This window comes from Pimephales promelas, chromosome 23 (assembly GCF_988280905.1).
Source record: "Pimephales promelas chromosome 23, fPimPro1.hap1.1, whole genome shotgun sequence".
Lineage (NCBI taxonomy): Eukaryota > Metazoa > Chordata > Actinopteri > Cypriniformes > Leuciscidae > Pimephales > Pimephales promelas.
The window spans coordinates 17,659,891-17,680,579 of record NC_142791.1 but is presented as its reverse complement, the minus strand read 5'-3'; the positions used below and the strand labels follow the sequence as shown (position 1 = coordinate 17,680,579).

The 20,689-nt window shown below is 41.0% G+C and overlaps 1 protein-coding gene and 2 pseudogenes across 1 annotated transcript; 1 reads left to right on the top strand and 2 right to left on the bottom strand.

The window, feature by feature from the left end:
• Nucleotides 1-181: 181 nt before the first annotated feature.
• Nucleotides 182-9,443, top strand: dcp2 (decapping mRNA 2). The gene is made up of 11 exons (XM_039676297.2): nucleotides 182-481; nucleotides 2,302-2,453; nucleotides 4,886-5,013; nucleotides 5,131-5,229; nucleotides 5,318-5,470; nucleotides 5,574-5,686; nucleotides 5,791-5,886; nucleotides 7,004-7,136; nucleotides 8,092-8,172; nucleotides 8,259-8,310; nucleotides 9,165-9,443. The coding sequence occupies exons 1-11, from the start codon at nucleotides 429-431 to the stop codon at nucleotides 9,296-9,298; spliced, it is 1,194 nt and encodes a 397-aa protein (XP_039532231.1). The 5' UTR covers nucleotides 182-428; the 3' UTR covers nucleotides 9,299-9,443.
• A 2,465-nt stretch (nucleotides 9,444-11,908) lies between these two features.
• On the bottom strand, nucleotides 11,909-14,996 carry LOC120481835 (small ribosomal subunit protein eS1-like; annotated as a pseudogene).
• A 258-nt stretch (nucleotides 14,997-15,254) lies between these two features.
• Nucleotides 15,255-18,802, bottom strand: LOC148969433 (uncharacterized; annotated as a pseudogene).
• Between the last annotated feature and the right edge of the window lie 1,887 nt (nucleotides 18,803-20,689).

The window sequence follows — 20,689 nt, the reverse complement described above, 5'->3', positions numbered from 1 at the left end:
ACATTTATTTATTATTATTTATTTTTTTTGCAAAAAAAAAAAATACATTCATAGCGTTGCACTTCACATACAAACTGCAGGTTCCAATCGTTTCATTGTTCAATGAACTTCTTCGTGATTGGCTTGATGATGTCAATCGTGTAAAAGAGTGACTGTGATTGGTCAGGAGTTTCCGTTCACGGGCTTTCGATCCCGCCTCCTGAACGCAAGAGTTGTTCATGAATTTGTATTTTTAGCTAGTTAGCATGTTAGCATCAGTGTCGTCGTAATAAATTCACAGCACTTCGTGCCCTTTTATGGGTAGTATTTGAATAGTACAGAACCATGTTATTTAGCCACATATTATAAATGTGAAGCACGCAAGTGTTGGTGCCTGCGCAGTTTTTAACGCATTAGTTTTGCTTGTTCGGGATGTTTTTACCCTTAACATGGAGGCAAAGAGATGGGAGATTCCTAACGGCTTACTGGATGACCTTTGCAGGTAAACCAATAGCTTATTCACACCATACGGTGTGTTTAATAAAAGTACCTGTACGTTTAATATGGACTTATATCAGTTTAAGGCGGTCGAATAGCAGTATTTTTTACGCGGTCATCTAATGGACTCAGCGCTGTTTGATCGAAGGCTGTGTTGCAACCGGTATTAAACTCCTGCGGCAAGCAGTGTTGGGGTGTCGTGGGCATCCCCGTCCCGACTCGAGTGCAGTGCAGTTTTGCCCGTCGAGAGTGTGTGAGTCTGCAGCGCATATTTGTATTTCAGGTGCGCGCTCCTGTCAGCTCTGGGCGCGTGCCAGGTCAGCTGTGTTTTGACTCCAAATGCGAGTAATCTGATCAAGATGATGCTGCTAATAGTTATTGTTACTGATATATTCTAAAGATTTGAACTAAATGGACAATTGACTGACTACGTAGAACTACTTCCGGGTTCGGTTCTAATTGATACAACAACAACAACAATACAAACTTGGTTCAACCGCGTTTCCGGTAAAGACATTCAAAATAATTAATTATTCTTTTTTTTTTAATTTAATATTAATTATTATAGTCACATGCTAGCGAAAGGTAGATCCTAGTGCTGAGAAGTGATGAAAGAGAATGAAAATTTTGCCATCATTTACGCACCCTCGAGTTGTTTTAAACCTGTATTTTTTCTTCTTTTGATCATAAAAGTAGATATTTTGAATAATATGGTTAACCAAACAGGCCCAAGACCCCATGACTTAAATGGGGGTTTTTCCTACAATGGAAGTCAATGGGGTACATCAATGTGTTTACCCATATTCTTCAAAATATCTTATTTTGTGTTCAGTAGAAGAAAGGAATGTATGCAGGCTTGGAACAACTTGAGGGGGAAATAGGTAAATAAATGATGACAGATTTTGAGTGAACTTAATGTGCATCAAAATTTCTTGAAGTCTTCATTACGAGCTTGTTGCATTCAAGTGTTCTGTTATTGGAAAGAACAGGAATCATGGAGGGGACCTGGTTTATTCCTGCCTGTATTTTTCCAACATTCCAACATGCATATTTACCATGCTTATCTTGATCAATAGTCTCAGACTCAATTTCTGGAGAGCCACAGCTCACCTCCTGAAGCTTCTAGTAGTCTTAAAGACTTTGATTAGCTGGATCAGGTGTGTTGGATTAAGGTCGGAGCAAAACTGTGCAAAGTGTGGCTTTCCAGGAATTGTGTTTGAGACCACTGATCTAGATAGTCGTTTTGCTGACAATTGTGGATATTTTGTCAAATACAGACTATTTTCACTGTACAAAATGCTTCAAAATTTGAAGCGAAAAATAGCCTGTATTTGACCACTTAAATAATCATTTGAAGATCAAATGATTATTCTTGTGTAAACATGCATTACTTTAAGTACAAGACACGATGATGTAGCTGTTGTGAAAAACCTAATAAAGAATAGCAGTCACAGCAGCAATGATTCTCCCCGCCGCCTTGCTTAAAGTTTGTGGCCCATCCAACACGAGTATCAACACTATCCCAGAGCTTCCCATTGGTAAATACGACTTAAGAGGGCGTTCATGTCCAATTTTTAACTAGAAAACTCGTATGTACAGTAATTCCAATAGTGACTTTTAAGGTTATCTTCGCTTTCCACCTGTTGGTTCTTCAGAAAAGTATCATGCTATATTATTTATGAGTATGTCACAAAGCTCAGTGCAAGACAAGTAGTCCATTGTGTTGAACATATTTCATCATTAAATGTGCTGTTGGCTTATGATGTGGGCTTAATGTTTTCAGTATTTTCGGTGCGTGTGATGATTTTGTTTTGTGTCCTGTAGTCGCTTCATTCTTCACATCCCCAGCGAGGAGAGGGACAATGCCATCAGAGTCTGCTTCCAGATCGAGCTTGCCCATTGGTTTTACCTGGACTTCTGCATGCAGAATTCACCAGGATTACCTCAGTGTGGGATAAGAGACTTTGCCAAGGCTGATATCCTAAAGAGATTTTTGTGTAATGTTTCTCAACGAGAGTGCATTGGTTTGCCTGTTTTGAGTCTTAGAAAAGGGGTTTGGGCGCTGCAGGAAGACTTTGTGAACATTCATTAAAACATAGACTAAAGGCCTGTTCACAACAAGGATGATAACTACATAATAATTGTTCTATTACCATGAGAATAGGGAAGTCCACAGCACAGCTTTAACCATAACCACAGAGAGGAGCGATATCAGTTAAATAATTTTCAGAATGATAAAAAAAGACATTGACAGCCATTCAGAATCTACTTCCAAAACCCAGTCAATTGGCTCATTTAAACGAATAAATGCGTTGGTATGTATGCAAATATATTTATTGTTATCGTTCTTTACAGTAATCGTTCTAAGTGTGATTAGGATTTAAATTTTCTTAAATCTTTTTTTAACTGTGGTGCAGGTGCCTTCTTGATCAAATGTAAAGTATTATAATCGGGCATCAGAAAATCTTGAAGCATGCTAAGTATTAATGATAAATGGGGATGAATTGTTGTTTGATCAAAATTGTGTGATGAAATAATTGCTCTCACACTAAACCGCACGAGCCGATTGAACACAGAGTGGCTTATTACACGTTTCCTTGAGCCGAATATCACACTGGAGATCCACAAATCCCAACACACAAATACATGTGTAGCTCATGTAAATGCAGCAGAAGTGCTTCAAAATCCAGAAAAACAAAGCAAAAAGATGAGAGCGTGCATAATCTGTAGCTGGTCTGATCGGGTCAAGTTGCAGGAGTTTTTTATATAATTTAGGATCCTCAGATCTGTGGTGCTTGTAAGATTATATATGCGATAAATGAGTCCTGGATTCAAATCCAGCTGCGCCTTAATGGGAGGGAGTAGGTGATGCCGTAAGGAACAAAAATTGTCATAAAAAATATCCCTGCACCTCTAATGCCAAAAAAGCAGTGTCGGAATAGGACAACAATTAGAGAAGACAAACATAAATAGTGATGAAAGCTGAAATATTAAATGTTATGGATGAATATTTGTAGAGGGGGATCAAAAGACAATTTTACCTGAGATTTGGAGCCAAAATACAGGGGTGTAAAAAACGACGTCAAAACGGCATGGAGATTGGTAGTTAAATCGGTTTAATTTAGCTATCTTTGTTGCCTTATATCCCAACATTGACCGTTAAAAAATATGTTTAAAAAGGTATGTTATGCTTTGTATTTTGATAGAGGGAAACAAGATACATTTCTAGTTTCAACATTAGTTCTTTAAAAGAAAATAAGTGTCAGCAGTATGCTGTGACTCATATTTGGTTTTTGACCCCTGAAAATATGTACAATTGACTAGTTTACAGAATTTAATAATCGATTAGGAATAGGATGACTATAGAGCTGGTAAGTCCCGCCCATCCGTAAAACTCCAAGTGGACCTCTAGGTTAAAAAAGCGTCAATGCAAGTGAATGAGAGAAAATAATTATTTTCTGATCCCGTTTGAATTGTGCCATGAATGTAACATATGTTGTCTGTGATTTTTTTTTATTAATATAATTTCTCATGTAATGAGTTTGACAGTATATTGTATGATTCTTTGGCTAGCAGTTGTGGAATAGACATAACGAGAAAGACTACACGTCACATATGTGACGTCGCTGCATAACACATTTTCTCTCCACAAATCACGGTTTTCACCACGCTCACCTAGTTTGTCCTCTCCCTGAAAGAAGACGGTGAAGTGCACCAAAGACACAGGCATGTTTAGTGGGATCCGTGTGCTGGTGGGTGTGATGTATATCAAACACGTCGAAAGAGTTGTAGTCCACAAAGTGCTCTCACACAAAGTCTAACCGTATGAAAATTCTACCCGCTAAATTGTAGCATTCTTTACTTGAAACATTATATAAAAAATTCACAGACAACATATGTTCACATTCATTGCAAAATTCAAACGGGATTAGAAAATAATTATTTTCTCTCATTCACTTGCATTGACGATTTTTCAACCTAGAGGTCCAGTGGGGCTAGAGGAAGGGGCGGGACTTACCAGCTCTTTAATAATACCCTGTGTGTTGCAGAGGCCGTGTCAAAATACACACACACTCGCAGCAGAGACACATCATTTCCTCATTCTCAAGCCGTGGTGGCATTACTACTACCTCTCATGACATCATAGCAGTCTCTTTTAGTCAAATCCATTCACTTGGGGGCCATCTTTGAAATGCCTCTCGGACTGATGTTTCAGTTGTGCAACTCTCATCTCCTTGAATGGGGAAACATCAAATTCTCCAAAGCTGTTTATCAAGCTTATGATCAACTGTATAATGAAGATGCTCAAATCATGAAGATGAAGTGCAAAGAGCAATATGGCGGATCAATTCCTGTTTTCTTTTTGTGGTTTGTTTCTGCCTGTGTGTTTCCTTAACATTATGATCACTTTTTAATCACTGTCCATTCCTGCTGCCCCACGGAGAGGATGTTCAGAAGGTTTTAGAGCAGTGGAAAGAGTATAAGATGGGTGTGCCGACATTTGGGGCCATTATTCTTGATGAAACACTTGACCATGTAAGTCCACAGCCGCTAGAAGCATCATTATCTATGCTATGTGATTTTTGAAAGAGGGTTGCGACGACCTTCGTGTGTTTCTAAGAGTGCTTATTGTAGCTTTATGTGTACCTGAAGGTGTTAATGGTCCAGGGTTATCTGGCCAAGTCTGGCTGGGGTTTTCCTAAAGGGAAAGTCAATGAAGACGAGGCTTTCCATGACTGCGCCGTAAGAGAAGTACGTCTTATTCTTGGCTGTGAAAATACAAATGTTGGTCTGATGCATTTAGAGGTCAGATGTCATTGTTGTTCTGTTTTCTCTGCAGGTTTTAGAGGAGACGGGCTTTGATATCCGAGATCGGATATGCAAAAAGACGTATATCGAGCAGAGAATTTTAGATCAGTTGGCCAGATTGTACATTATCCCGGGAGTTCCTAAAGACACCAAGTTTAACCCCAAGACCAGAAAAGAAATAAGGGTGTATATACATTTGGATGCTTTTGTTTTGCCTATAAATACAAGCATATGTGTTTGATTGTGCAACGCATCCACTGAATTTCTGTCCTTTTGATTTCTGATAGAACATTGAATGGTTCCCGGTGGATAAACTGCCTTGCCACAGGAACGATATGACTCCTAAATCCAAGCTTGGACTGGCTCCCAACAAGTTTTTTATGGCTATTCCGTTTATGAGGTACTGCTTCTCATTGTGCATCATAAATGAGCATCTGAAGTGGACCATAGGAGTGGTGTGGTACGACTGAAGCTGTGATTGAGGTGTGATGTGCTGATTTGCAGGCAGCTCAGAGAGTGGATTGCCAAACACAAAGGAGAGTCGACGAGCAGCGATGAGGATTTTGCGTCCAATGGCAGCACACCATGCAAACCATTCCGGTGCGTTGATTCTTGCTATAGAAGGCTTTCGCCATCATGCTTTCATGCTTGCAAAGATTTTATATTTTGCATAAAGAGCTTATAGTGCAGTTTAATATTGTAGTGGCTGTGTATTTAAAGAGGCACACAATTGTCAAATAAGAGACAGAAACCTATTTGTAGTTATTTCACTTATTTATTTGTGAAATATGCGTCAGATAAACCTACTGTAGGCTGCGCTCATTATCTGGAGTGCCTTAAGACTGAATAGTTGTTCAGAAAGCCCACTGACTTTTATGAAAAGATAAATTACATAAGATAAATAACATGAAAATTATCAACTATGAAATATGTATTATCGGTGTTGGGTGTAGTTTATTACAGCACTTTAATTACCTTTCCCTTATTTCTGATGTAATTGCATTAAATATAGATACAGTACAATATCAATATCATTGCATTAAATTATAGAACAATTCTTCATATAAAAAATAGTGGATTTAACATTAAAATGTAACGTCTAATGTTAAAATGTATTTTATTAATATAAACTTCTGTCTTTAAATACTTTAGTCAGTTCAAGAATAATTTATCCAATTTTTTATATTTTTTAAATTTATAAAAAAAAAATTAAACGATCCGTTTCATGTCTATCCTTATATTGCTCGGTATTGAAATGGGATTTAGAAAGTGATTTGTAATATAAGTAATGTAATACTTTTTTATAGAGAGTAATTAGTACTGTAATCTAATTACACTGTTGAATATGTAATTAATTACTTTTTAAGAGTAACTTTTTACTGATTATGATATGAAATTGAACTACATCCGCAAAAACTAATTTTCTGTGGAGTTTTTATCGACTTCACTGTTTTCTGCCGAACTGCTTTATGGATGAATTGAACTCATTTCATAATTAATTAACTTTACACAGTTATTGAACTGAACTGAATCAACACTGGACTGACTGACAGCAGAATTGAACTTTGTTTGCATCATTATTTTCCAGTTTATCCCTGTGAAGCTGCTTTGAAACTATAGGAATAAAGACTTGACTTACGTCATGCTGTTGAATGCGCAGTCAGATGAGTGTTGAAAGGATGACATGCACTAATTTTGTTGTCGCTCCTCTGCTCAGCTCAAAGCCCAGAAAATCTCAGATGTTGGTGGAAGCATCTCCAGTGTCGGCTGACAGCTGGGCAAAGCAGAAACCACAGAAAACTGCTGGCCATACCCCCCAGAGTGAGCTTGTAGACATGCTTAAACCCAAGGTAGGTGTTCACATCATAAAATAACTCGTGGGCAAAAATAAAGATGCTAGGTAGGTAGAAGTCTGTGAACAGTATAACCAACTTGTATAGCACAGAGAAAATAAAGCTTATAAAGAGTGATGTCAGATTGCAAGGACAAAATTCTGATCTTATCAGAATATCATGCTCTTCTTTTTTTCATTTATCCCTGTTGTGTATGTAACTCTAAGCATTTCTGCCCACTGAAAGCTGCACAAATATATTTACATACCGTGATATGGCAAACTATGCTGCAAAATTAGTGCATTAGCATGTTTTCGTTAAAGTGTTATAAGCCATGAACCAAGCCAACCAGCTACGAGCTGAATCAAGTTTGATTTGAAAGCATTTCAAAGTTGACTTGAAGCAAAAAAAGTTCATAAAAAAAAATGCACAAAATACAAAGGTACAATTTGAGTTTGTGACTTGTGTTGTGTTTGTTTGAGTTTGTGTGAGCAAATATATTATTAACTGTATTTTTTTATTGAAGTGATTCCAATCTTATTTCAAGCAACATCATGGCAAACAGTTGCGCATCAGATGTGTCTCAGCTGAAGAAAACAATACACTATTTATCAGCTTAAATATATCGGCTTAATTTTCTTATCATTAGAAATGAACATATATTGGCCGATACCGATATGATGGCTATTATATTGTGCATCCCTAGTTTATAAGTTATCGTTCAAAATCCCAAAGAGAGAAAAAAAAAATGTAGTTTTTGCTTCTGGAACCCGACCGTTGCACTCTATTGACTGACACTTTATTTTGCTGTTGTGAAATCTCATGGGCTTCATTCATTGTTTGGAAGACATTTTCTGTAGAAACATTTTTTTACAGCTCAGATAAACTGCTCTATTTCACACACAGTCACTGAATCATCATCAGTTTGTTTATTATTGCTGATTTACTGATTGGTTCTGGTATTTCATTGCAGAATAATGTGAAAGGCAACGGCAAGAAACACCAAGAGTCTCCAACCCTGAAGAAACGAGTTAATGGTGTCAGTCAGCAGCAGGCGAGTTCCTCCTTTTGCTATACATACTATTCCTCAACATTAGAGTAGTCTTTATCACTATTGTGTAACAATATATTGTCTTGTAGAAAGATGACAAGAAACTTCAGCCAAGGCGACTGCAGGATAACTTTGACACAGGTATTTAAATAAGCCTTTTAAACAGTGATGAATTGGGGTGTAGTTATATTGCTAAATCAAATTATTTGTACTTCATCACAAGCAAAATCCTCACGCATATCCAGTATGGGATTAGAACTTACGAATGTTTGAAGACTTGGATTCGCCCTGTTGACCAGCAGAAAGATGCTTGTTTGAACTGGCTCTCATATATCACTACACTAATGACTAGGGGTGTAACGATACTCTCATGTCACGATTCGATACATCTCACGATACGATATTATTGCGATACTCCAAGACATAGGGTTAACCAAAAATGTACTGTTGATTAAAATGCTAAATTTGATATTACATTGTGGGTTTAAATGAATAGGCTTGGACTTGGTGCCTTGTAACCCAAGGACAATGGTGACACCAGAATAACAATATTCATGATTCTGAAGCTGAAAATACAGAATTATTTTAGATGAATATGCTTGCACGCTTCCATTGACTAGATATATTTAAAATAATGTCGGCCACTTTTTACTGGAAACATCAGACATTTGGCATCATCAGCACCTACAAATGTTCCCACATTGCATTATTATACATTATAACCAATATTATACAAACTCTGAAAACCTGATTTTTTTTTTCTCACAGATTAATTTTTATTTTGGGGGAACTATCCACAAAACATATTGTCACTATCCACAATACGTATTGTTGTATTTTTGTATTGCGATATATTGTTACACCGCTAATGACAGTGAACTTTTAGACAAGAAATGTGATGCACATTTAAGTCATTCATCAAATAGCATATTAACTGCATGAATTAAAAAAGTTGTGTCAATCTGAATGTTGAACATCTTCAACTGTTTTCCTAGACGCAGCTGCTGATGGCTATAATGGACAGGCAGACTTGTGTTGTGAAGAATACGAACACATCCTCTCCTCACGCTCCTTTCTCAGCTTCAAATTCGACAGGGAGGCCATTATGAAATCCTGCTTTGAGTCCTGAAGTTCCTGGTTTTTAAAAGATGTGATCCAGAAGATTGTGCTTTGGATCTTCTGCCCTGTGAAAGCTGTTATTGGAGAGGCATGTGTGTTGGACCAACATTAAAGATGTATCAAAATATTCCTTTTTTACACAAATGTCACCTAATGTCAGTTCCTATTAATCTGGATCTGGAATGCTGTTTGCTTGAGTTCTTTGTAGACTTAATATTTTATGCTAAAACTTGTGCCCTATCATGAGGGCATCGAACATTGTATCCCTAAAGTAGTTGTTCTTGGTCAACTTGCTCTTAGTGATCTGTTATGAAACTGGTTTGTCTAAAACACATTTATCAATAATTTGGTTCAGAGCCCCTAAAGTACATGTACTCTTGTTTCATTGTTAACAAATGTTACAATAATACTCAGTCCAGCTGTGTGTTGAATTTCTATGGCTGAACTCATCTCGGTATTCATTGTTTGCTGTGTTTTTCTTATAACCTTGCAGTTATAAGAAGCTGTTCAGAAAGCATGCTTTTAGAACGTCACATGACTGGTACTGTACAGATAGGGTTGATGTTTCTCCTTGTGAAAAAGCAGTGAAAACCATTCAAGCACTATATACTTTATCAAGTCCAGTCAGCAAATGTCTGCTTGGCTTGACATTGATGCGCATTTGATTTTTGCTTTTTGATGAATCACATTTCATCCATGTGTTCTTCTGTAGTTTAGTTTCCTGTGCCATGAAGTCATTTTTCTGTTCTTGTATATTTTTATTATGCTTCAACTTCTTCCCGGTTTCCCCGCCCTTCATGTTTACGAAACAATATTAACATTTTCTCTATGAAATGGCACTGAAATTTGTAGTAAGTCACTTTACAATTATGCAACATGATTTACTTAACCAGTATCCATGGTTTTGTATTGGGTTATTTTTCCTTCTCATTTTTTTGGTAAATAAAGACACTTTCTTAAAGAGTGATGGTCTGTTTTGCATTTTACATGTTTAGAAAAAAATGTTTATAGTGAAGCAGTCAGAAGCAAGTCAGAAACATTCTGTCTAAATATGTCTTTTCTAATTTTATAAAAAAAAAAAGGTGAGTATAGTGCAGTATTGTACACTAAGTGTACTGATTATAGTTCATAAGTTACCAAATATGATATTTTTTTTCTTGCTGAAGCTCAAACATGCTGTTTAACATGAGAATAAACCTTATTGATTCTTATTTCTGAAGCTAAATCATGCTGTGTAATGGGAGAATGAACCTCATTGGTTCATGATGAAGCTCAAACATGCTGCGTAATACTCCGCTTTCTCAGGTTTGACTTACCTCTCATTCTGAAACACAAAACCCAGAGTTTCCCTCATTTCAGGGTTAACATATTCAGAATTTTCACTTAACCTCCTTTCTGAAACAGGCCCTGGGCACGTAAAAGAGACAGGCGTCTATTTGGGACTCGGCTATTATTTGAAGTTTTACGGTATGAACATATTCACAGGTAAAGGTGAAGGGGAGTACCTTGAAGATGTCATATTTAAAAATCACTTGACATCAACCAACGTTCCTCTGGAGTCAAAATGTCCTTTATTATGAGTTGGCTTGGTTTCAGCTATGGTGGTTTGAATGTTGGTTTTAATGTAACAAACATGGAATCAAAACCAAGCATTAGGATTTTTGTCTATACAAATTTCTGACAGGGCTATTTGCTGAAATTGTGACCCATGGTATACTGCGTCCCAGACACCAATATTTAATATATTAATCACAGTATGCGCAGTGATTCAGTTTGGAACTGTGTATATGTATAAATAAAATAATCGCTGTTTAATAGATTCTTCTTTTAGATTTTATATGCAACTCCAACTTTTACTAAAGCAAATCATTGAGCGTAATCATGCTGAGGATAACGGTAGTTTGAACAGTGTGCAAGTCATGTTGATGCATGATGGCACCACCAGTGTTTTCTCTTCTACTCAGTGCAGTTTCTTTGTTTTTACCCCCGATACCAGACCAGGAAACCCAAAGTTGTGCAAGATCATGTATGATTTGAAAATGAAAACTTTACTGCAATTTTACCAATTCCACCAAATATGGCACCACTGTCTGAATTCTAGCATGTCAAAATAGATTGTGATATTTCTAATGGGCTCTATGCACGGCGTTATTTCCGGTGAAGGATTAGGGATGCTCGATAACTTCCGCCGATCATAGAGTCCAATGCAATACCGAGAATTTATATTGAATTTTATACTCCATGGTTATACTAATGAACAAAAACAGATAAAACAGACACCCCTCGTTGTGTTTATGCTTCTTTTTAAAATTATATTAAATAAACATAACTATATATAAAATTACATCTAAACGTATGTACGTTTCGTTTCAAAGACGGGAGGACAGTAAATATTGAAGACTCTGCCATAATCCCGTTTTCTCCGGTTTTCCTCCGCTTTAATCTACACAACCGGAAATGGACGAGCATCCTTACGTCAAATGCGGAACTTATGCGTGCATATAGCCCATTGGACATATAAAAGCATGACCATGATGTTCAGCTGGTTTGATGTGATCTACTGGGAAAAAAACACACACAAAAAAACAAAAAATAACAGTACTCAGTCAAATTTACATGTTTATTGACACAATCTGCTTGTGTTGGAAGTTCTAGACAGATTCCTGGATGGGGGGGGCTCATATCCGTCGGCTCTCTCTGTCACCCTCTGCTGGTTTAGCAGCAGTACTGCTGGTTCCACCCGCCTCACCGCGCAGCTCCATCAGCTTGCAAAACTGTACAATAATAAATACATTAACACACTCATACTACATTCACAAGTGGATAATATTTTGTACGAAGTCCAAAGATTGGAAGATTTATGCTAAATTAATTTGGTCAGTTTAGGAGGGGAAGTTTGTCATGTCCAACAACCAATGAACCACATATTGCTCTTAAAGGGTTAGTTCACCCAAAAATATATTATTTACTCAGTATTTACTCACCCTCATGTTGTTCCAACCCCGTTAGACCTTCGTTCATCTTCGGAACACAAATTAAGATATTTAAAATATTTAAGATATATTAAGATATTTAAAATTTAAGATCGCTCCTGCATATTAGTCCATAGGCTTCTTGAGGGAATGACTCTTGCTGGCATCGACAAGTCATTAAAGACATCGTTAAAATAGTCCAAGTGACTACAGTGGCTCAATTTTAACTTTATCAAGTTTATTTATTTGACGAGAACACTTTTGTGCGCAAAAAAAACCAGCAAAAATAACGACTTTATTTCAACTATTCGTTTATTTCTCCCTCTGCGCGAGTCAGGTTTCTAGTTTAATAGCGTAAGCTTCTGTTATTGTACGTCACACGCATCACACACATGACCAGCGTCGGCCAATGGTGAGCCTACGTGTGACGTAGCTTTATGCAATCACACTACGTTAACTGACTACAGGCCCATAGAGAAGGAAGTGAATAGTTGAAATAAAGTCGTTATTTTTGTTTGTTTTTGCGCACAAAAAGTATTTTAGTCGTTTGATAAAGTTAAAATTGAGCCACTGTAGTCACTTGGACTATTTTAACGATGTCTTTAATGACTTGTCGATGCCAGCAAGAGTCATTCCCTCAAGAAGCCTATGGACTAGTATGCAGGAGTGATCTTAATATCTTAAATATCTTAATTTGTGTTCCGAAGATGAACGAAGGTCTTACGGGGTTGGAACAACATGAGGGTGAGTAAATACTGACAGAATTTTCATTTTTTGGGTGAACTAACCCTTTAAAAGCATGAATGCATGGAACCTAACCATGAAGTTGTGCTACATCAGACAACTACAGTGTCAGTCATGAGCATAAGTGTCCAAATTAAGTTGTTCATATTCACTTACGTTCAAACTTGGGCATTTTAAAGGTGCAATGTGTAACAAAGTTGAGTATCTATTAACAGAAATGCAATATGACATCCATAACTATGTTTTCAGTGGTGTATAAAGAACTTACTTAATTAGCCGTAATGTTTTTATTACCTTAGAATGAGACATTAATAGCTCCATAACCGAGGGAATCCCCTTCTATGAAGGTCGCCATGTTGTGACGTCATATTCCTACCGTAGCCGAACGCGAACACACAGTGCTACAGAACGCGTTTCATCACTACCTTGAAAGAGAAGTAGCGGAAAGCTGGAAGCTAGCCTTACACTCCGTGAGTAGTGACTTTTCCCTTGTGAGTGGTGTAAAATATGTAGTTGGGATTGTTTCATGTAACTTAGTTCTCCCTCGCTGTGTTATGGGTTTGTTATGTTGGGGATAGATGTGCTGTTACGTTCGTGAGACAGGTGATGATTAGTATTCATGTCATTGACCGTAAAACAGTACGTTACAGGAATCACTAACCTGTCGATAGAGACTTTTACTAAAGTCTTTTATCACTAAAGTCGATCGCGAAGAATTTTAAAAATCAGAGAAAAAAAGCCTATTGTGTGTAGTAAATAGTATCTATGGGATGCGGAGATGACATGATTGTAACAGCGCGCGCACTTCCGACCTTTGGACTCATGCGGACGAGTCCCAGCTCTGCCACAGTAACAGCTCATATTAGCCAGCTAAACTATTACTACCCTGTTAGAAAAAATATATAGCTGCTCCCTCGCTGTATTATGGGTTTGCTACAGTATGTGGGGAGAAATGTGCTGCTGGTTACGTTTGTGAGACAATCAGCTGATTATTATTTTATTAAATTATATATTAAAACCCTTGATCCTCACCTGACTATGGCTTTGTAAACAGACAGTATTCATGATGTGGTTTATAATGGACTGTGGTACAGAAACAGTGACAATGTTACACACTCTTGGCTTACTCTGGCTATTCTCTGCTGTCTCAGCCGACGAGATGTTTGTCCCGTTTTAGCAACCGTAGCTTCTTCGAAAGGGAGGGGTGAGCAGTGGGCTGAGCCCTTAGTGCAAACCTGGTGCAAACTCGCAACCGAACCACTAGATGTCGCTAAAAGTCACACATTGCTCCTTTAAGCAGCTTAACTTTCTTGATAGAGATGTCATGTAGAGGGTAGATGGATTGGCAGGCCTTTTCAATGTCTTTGCCAACACTGTCAGGAATCCTGTGCAACAACAGAAGAGAGAACCATTACTTACACACAGCTGCTTAACAGTTAACAGTCCAAGACAACGTTCAGGTTAAAAACCCATGCAGGTGAGAGTTACTCCAACCCCTGCTTAATATTCATGACCTCGGCAATCAAAAGTTATGCTATGGGTCAGTTCCTATATAATATAGTCACATTTCACAACTTAAAAACATTAAGAAATCATTTGACCACAACCTATACAATTTTCAATCAAGTATTTAAACCAGAGTAAATCTCCCACTTATACTGAAGACCATAAGTCGCTGGTTCTATGAGTGTTAAATAAGAGCTGCTGTTGAATTACACAAGAAGAGGGCCCGACTCCTCTAAAACAAAATTGTAATGCCATAAAAGAGATGGAAAACTACTTTATACATACATTTAGTTGACCACCTCCTTGTGACCACCTCCTTGTGGTTATTGGTCTGGACATCATGAGTCTTGATTTCCATCATCTTCTTGTGGATCTGACGGACCTGCTGAGCATAGGAGGTCTTTCTGATCTGGTTGGTGCGCTTCTTGGTGAAGCCCATGCAAAATAGCCATCAGTGGTCTTCACATCAAAATGGGCCTCAAACATTGTCTAATGGGAAAGAACTAATCAGCATTTTAAATGGCCTGCATGAAAACTCAAAAATAGCTGCAGTATACACAGAACTTTTTCCAATTAGGCAAGTACTTAATCCCAAAAACTAAAGATGTAATAGATCTTAGAACACCACGATTCAACAACACAATACCAATCTTGAAAATACTTTTTGGAATGTCAAACCATATTGAGTCCGGCTTCAGTAGCAACTCTTTCAACCGCTTTATTTCAAATGTTCCTAACATTGCTTTAGCAGGCGGTCGGTTTAGCCAGTCTGTCTGCTTCCTGACCTGGTGCCAAATTAATTTGTCATGTTTTAGCTCAAGACTTAAAGAGAAGAGCAGCACCAGCCTAGGAGGGATGAATACCTTCTCTTTTCAACAGGTCATGATCTTATATCTATGAATTCTTATATTATTTTGCTGACACTCAGACAACCAGCGTTTAAGTGAGGACAGTCTACTGACTATCTCATCACTCCTACGAGCAGGAAGGGGGGCCAGAGCAAATTACAGTGCCTGACATCATCCTTGCGAGTTCACACACCTCTTTAATATTAATTTAGGTGATCTCCGACTGGCGGAGTCGAACATCATTAGTGCCGACATGAATTATGATCTTGGAGAATTTACAATTAGTATTAGTCAGCACTTTTAAGTTTGCTGTGATGTCAGGTGCTCTGGCTCCCGGCTAACATGTGACTTGGTGGCTGGTGGTGTCTCTATTTTCACGTTCTGTGTGATCGAATTATTACCAAGGCACAATTTGTCAAAATTTCTGGTGTATTGAGTAGGCTAATTACAACAGTCTGGGGTTCTGTTGGGACAGGAGGCTCCAAAAGACAGTTATAACCATCAGAATCGGGAGCAACAAACAAACAAACAAAAAAGTAAAATATATGGAAGCAAGAAAAAAAGTAAAATATATGGAAATATCGAAAACAGCCTATTTAAAAAATAACACATGTGGACATCTTACATTTTATGAAGGCACTTGAATCTTCGGCAGTGACTGGCTCTGATGAAGTCCCTCCAGGAATTCCCTCAGCCATTGGCCTTCCAGTATTCAGGGCCTCTGAATCTCCATCTCCTCTGCATCTCCATCTCCTCTGCATCTCCATCTCCTCTGCATCTCCATCTCCTCTGCATCTCCATCTCCTCTGCATCTCCATCTCCTCTGCATCTCCTCTCCATCTCCATCTCCTCTGCATCTCCATCTCCTCTCCATCTCCATCTCCTCTGCATCCCTATATCCTCTGCATCTGCATCTCCTCTGCATCTCCTCTCCATCTCCATCTCCTCTGCATCTGCATCTCCTCTGCATCTCCATCTCCTCTGCATCTCCATCTCCTCTGCATCTGCATCTCCTCTCCATCTCCATCTCCTCTGCATCTCCATCTCCTCTGCATCTCCATCTCCTCTGCATCTCCATCTCCTCTGCATCTCCATCTCCTCTGCATCTGCATCTCCTCTCCATCTCCATCTCCTCTCCATCTCCATCTCCTCTGCATCTCCATCTCCTCTGCATCTCCATCTCCTCTGCATCTCCATCTCCTCTGCATCTCCATCTCCTCTGCATCTGCATCTCCTCTCCATCTCCATCTCCTCTCCATCTCCATCTCCTCTGCATCTCCATCTCCTCTGCATCTCCATCTCCTCTGCATCTCCATCTCCTCTGCATCTGCATCTCCTCTCCATCTCCATCTCCTCTGCATCTCCATCTCCTCTGCATCTCCATCTCCTCTGCATCTCCATCTCCTCTGCATCTCCATCTCCTCTGCATCTCCATCTCCTCTGCATCTCCATCTCCTCTCCATCTCCATCTCCTCTGCATCTCCATCTCCTCTGCATCTCCTCTCCATCTCCATCTCCTCTGCATCTCCTCTGCATCTGCATCTCCTCTGCATCTCCTCTCCATCTCCATCTCCATCTCCTCTCCATCTCCATCTCCTCTGCATCTCCATCTCCTCTGCATCTCCTCTCCATCTCCATCTCCTCTCCATCTCCATCTCCTCTGCATCTCCTCTCCATCTCCATCTCCTCTCCATCTCCATCTCCTCTGCATCTCCATCTCCTCTCCATCTTCATCTCCTCTGCATCTGCATCTCCTCTCCATCTCCATCTCCTCTGCATCTCCATCTCCTCTGCATCTCCTCTCCATCTCCATCTCCATCTCCTCTCCATCTCCATCTCCTCTGCATCTCCATCTCCTCTGCATCTCCATCTCCTCTGCATCTGCATCTCCTCTCCATCTCCATCTCCTCTCCATCTCCATCTCCTCTGCATCTCCATCTCCTCTGCATCTCCTCTCCATCTCCATCTCCTCTCCATCTCCATCTCCTCTGCATCTCCATCTCCTCTGCATCTCCATCTCCTCTGCATCTCCATCTCCTCTGCATCTCCATCTCCTCTGCATCTCCATCTCCTCTCCATCTCCATCTCCTCTGCATCTCCATCTCCTCTGCATCTCCATCTCCTCTGCATCTCCATCTCCTCTGCATCTCCTCTCCATCTCCATCTCCTCTGCATCTCCATCTCCTCTGCATCTCCATCTCCTCTGCATCTCCATCTCCTCTGCATCTCCATCTCCTCTGCATCTGCATCTCCTCTCCATCTCCATCTCCTCTGCATCTCCATCTCCTCTGCATCTCCATCTCCTCTGCATCTCCATCTCCTCTGCATCTCCATCTCCTCTCCATCTCCATCTCCTCTGCATCTCCATCTCCTCTGCATCTCCATCTCCTCTGCATCTCCATCTCCTCTGCATCTCCATCTCCTCTGCATCTCCATCTCCTCTGCATCTGCATCTCCTCTCCATCTCCATCTCCTCTGCATCTCCATCTCCTCTGCATCTCCATCTCCTCTGCATCTCCATCTCCTCTGCATCTCCATCTCCTCTCCATCTCCATCTCCTCTGCATCTCCATCTCCTCTGCATCTCCTCTCCATCTCCATCTCCTCTGCATCTCCTCTGCATCTGCATCTCCTCTGCATCTCCTCTCCATCTCCATCTCCATCTCCTCTCCATCTCCATCTCCTCTGCATCTCCATCTCCTCTGCATCTCCATCTCCTCTGCATCTCCATCTCCTCTGCATCTCCATCTCCTCTGCATCTGCATCTCCTCTCCATCTCCATCTCCTCTGCATCTCCATCTCCTCTGCATCTCCATCTCCTCTGCATCTCCATCTCCTCTGCATCTCCATCTCCTCTCCATCTCCATCTCCTCTGCATCTCCATCTCCTCTGCATCTCCATCTCCTCTGCATCTCCATCTCCTCTGCATCTCCATCTCCTCTGCATCTCCATCTCCTCTGCATCTGCATCTCCTCTCCATCTCCATCTCCTCTGCATCTCCATCTCCTCTGCATCTCCATCTCCTCTGCATCTCCATCTCCTCTGCATCTGCATCTCCTCTCCATCTCCATCTCCTCTGCATCTCCATCTCCTCTGCATCTGCATCTCCTCTCCATCTCCATCTCCTCTGCATCTCCATCTCCTCTGCATCTGCATCTCCTCTCCATCTCCATCTCCTCTGCATCTCCATCTCCTCTGCATCTCCATCTCCTCTGCATCTCCATCTCCTCTGCATCTCCATCTCCTCTGCATCTCCATCTCCTCTCCATCTCCATCTCCTCTGCATCTGCATCTCCTCTCCATCTCCATCTCCTCTGCATCTCCATCTCCTCTGCATCTCCATCTCCTCTGCATCTCCATCTCCTCTGCATCTCCATCTCCTCTGCATCTGCATCTCCTCTCCATCTCCATCTCCTCTGCATCTCCATCTCCTCTGCATCTGCATCTCCTCTCCATCTCCATCTCCTCTGCATCTCCATCTCCTCTGCATCTGCATCTCCTCTCCATCTCCATCTCCTCTGCATCTCCATCTCCTCTGCATCTCCATCTCCTCTGCATCTCCATCTCCTCTGCATCTCCATCTCCTCTGCATCTCCATCTCCTCTCCATCTCCATCTCCTCTGCATCTCCATCTCCTCTGCATCTCCTCTCCATCTCCATCTCCTCTGCATCTCCTCTGCATCTGCATCTCCTCTGCATCTCCTCTCCATCTCCATCTCCATCTCCTCTCCATCTCCATCTCCTCTGCATCTCCATCTCCTCTCCATCTCCATCTCCTCTGCATCTCCATCTCCTCTGCATCTCCATCTCCTCTGCATCTCCATCTCCTCTGCATCTGCATCTCCTCTCCATCTCCATCTCCTCTGCATCTCCATCTCCTCTGCATCTCCATCTCCTCTGCATCTCCATCTCCTCTGCATCTCCATCTCCTCTGCATCTCCATCTCCTCTGCATCTGCATCTCCTCTCCATCTCCATCTCCTCTGCATCTCCATCTCCTCTGCATCTCCATCTCCTCTGCATCTCCATCTCCTCTGCATCTCCATCTCCTCTGCATCTGCATCTCCTCTCCATCTCCATCTCCTCTGCATCTCCATCTCCTCTGCATCTGCATCTCCTCTCCATCTCCTCTGCATCTCCTCTGCATCTCCATCTCCTCTCCATCTCCATCTCCTCTGCATCTCCTCTGCATCTCCATCTCCTCTCCATCTCCATCTCCTCTGCATCTCCATCTCCTCTCCATCTCCATCTCCTCTGCATCTCCATCTCCTCTGCATCTCCATCTCCTCTGCATCTGCATCTCCTCTCCATCTCCATCTCCTCTGCATCTCCTCTCCATCTCCATCTCCTCTGCATCTGCATCTCCTCTGCATCTCCTCTCCATCTCCATCTCCTCTCCATCTCCATCTCCTCTGCATCTCCATCTCCTCTGCATCTCCTCTCCATCTCCATCTCCTCCTCCATCTCCTCTGCATCTCCATCTCCTCTCCATCTCCATCTCCTCTGCATCTCCATCTCCTCTGCATCTCCTCTCCATCTCCATCTCCTCCTCCATCTCCTCTCCATCTCCATCTTCTCTGCATCTCCATCTCCTCTGCATCTCCTCTCCATCTCCATCTCCTCCTCCATCTCCATCTCCTCTCCATCTCCATCTCCTCTGCATCTCCATCTCCTCTGCATCTCCGTCTCCTTTGCATCTCCAACTCCATTTCCATCTCCTCTGCATCTCCGTCTCCTTTGCATCTCCAACTCCATCTCCATCTCCTCTGCATCGCCATCTCCATCACCTCTCCATCTCCATCTCCTCTACATCTCCTCTACATCTCCACTGCACCTCCATCTCCTCTGCAACTTCATCTCCCCTGCATCTCCATCTCCATATCCTCTCCATCTCCATCTCCTCTGCATCTCCATCTCCTCTCCATCTCCATCTCCTCTGCATCTCCGTCTCCTTTGCATCTCCAACTCCATTTCCATCTCCTCTGCATCTTCATCTCCTCTGCATCTCCAGCTCCTCTCCATCTCCATCTCCTCTGCATCGCCATCTCCATCACCTCTCCATCTCCTCTACATCTCCTCTACATCTCCTCTACATCTCCTCTACATCTCCTCTACATCTCCTCTACATCTCCTCTACATCTCCACTGCACCTCCATCTCCATCTCCTCTGCAACTTCATCTCCTCTGCATCTCCATTTCCATCTCCTCTGCATCTCCATCTCCATCTCTATATCCCCTCCATTTCCATCTCCATCTCCTCTCCATCTTCATCTCCTTTGCATCTCCAACTCCATCTCCATGTCCTCTGCATCTTCATCTCTTCTGCACCTCCA

What these genes read in the sequence shown, in the direction of transcription:
- dcp2 (XM_039676297.2), top strand. Translation starts at nt 429, where the DNA reads ATGGAGGCAAAGAGATGGGAGATTCCTAACGGCTTACTGGATGACCTT. An exon ending in ATGGCTATTCCGTTTATGAG is followed by an intron (nt 5,687 to 5,790) that starts GTACTGCTTCTC and finishes GCTGATTTGCAG; the next exon opens with GCAGCTCAGAGAGTGGATTG. An exon ending in TAGACATGCTTAAACCCAAG is followed by an intron (nt 7,137 to 8,091) that starts GTAGGTGTTCAC and finishes ATTTCATTGCAG; the next exon opens with AATAATGTGAAAGGCAACGG.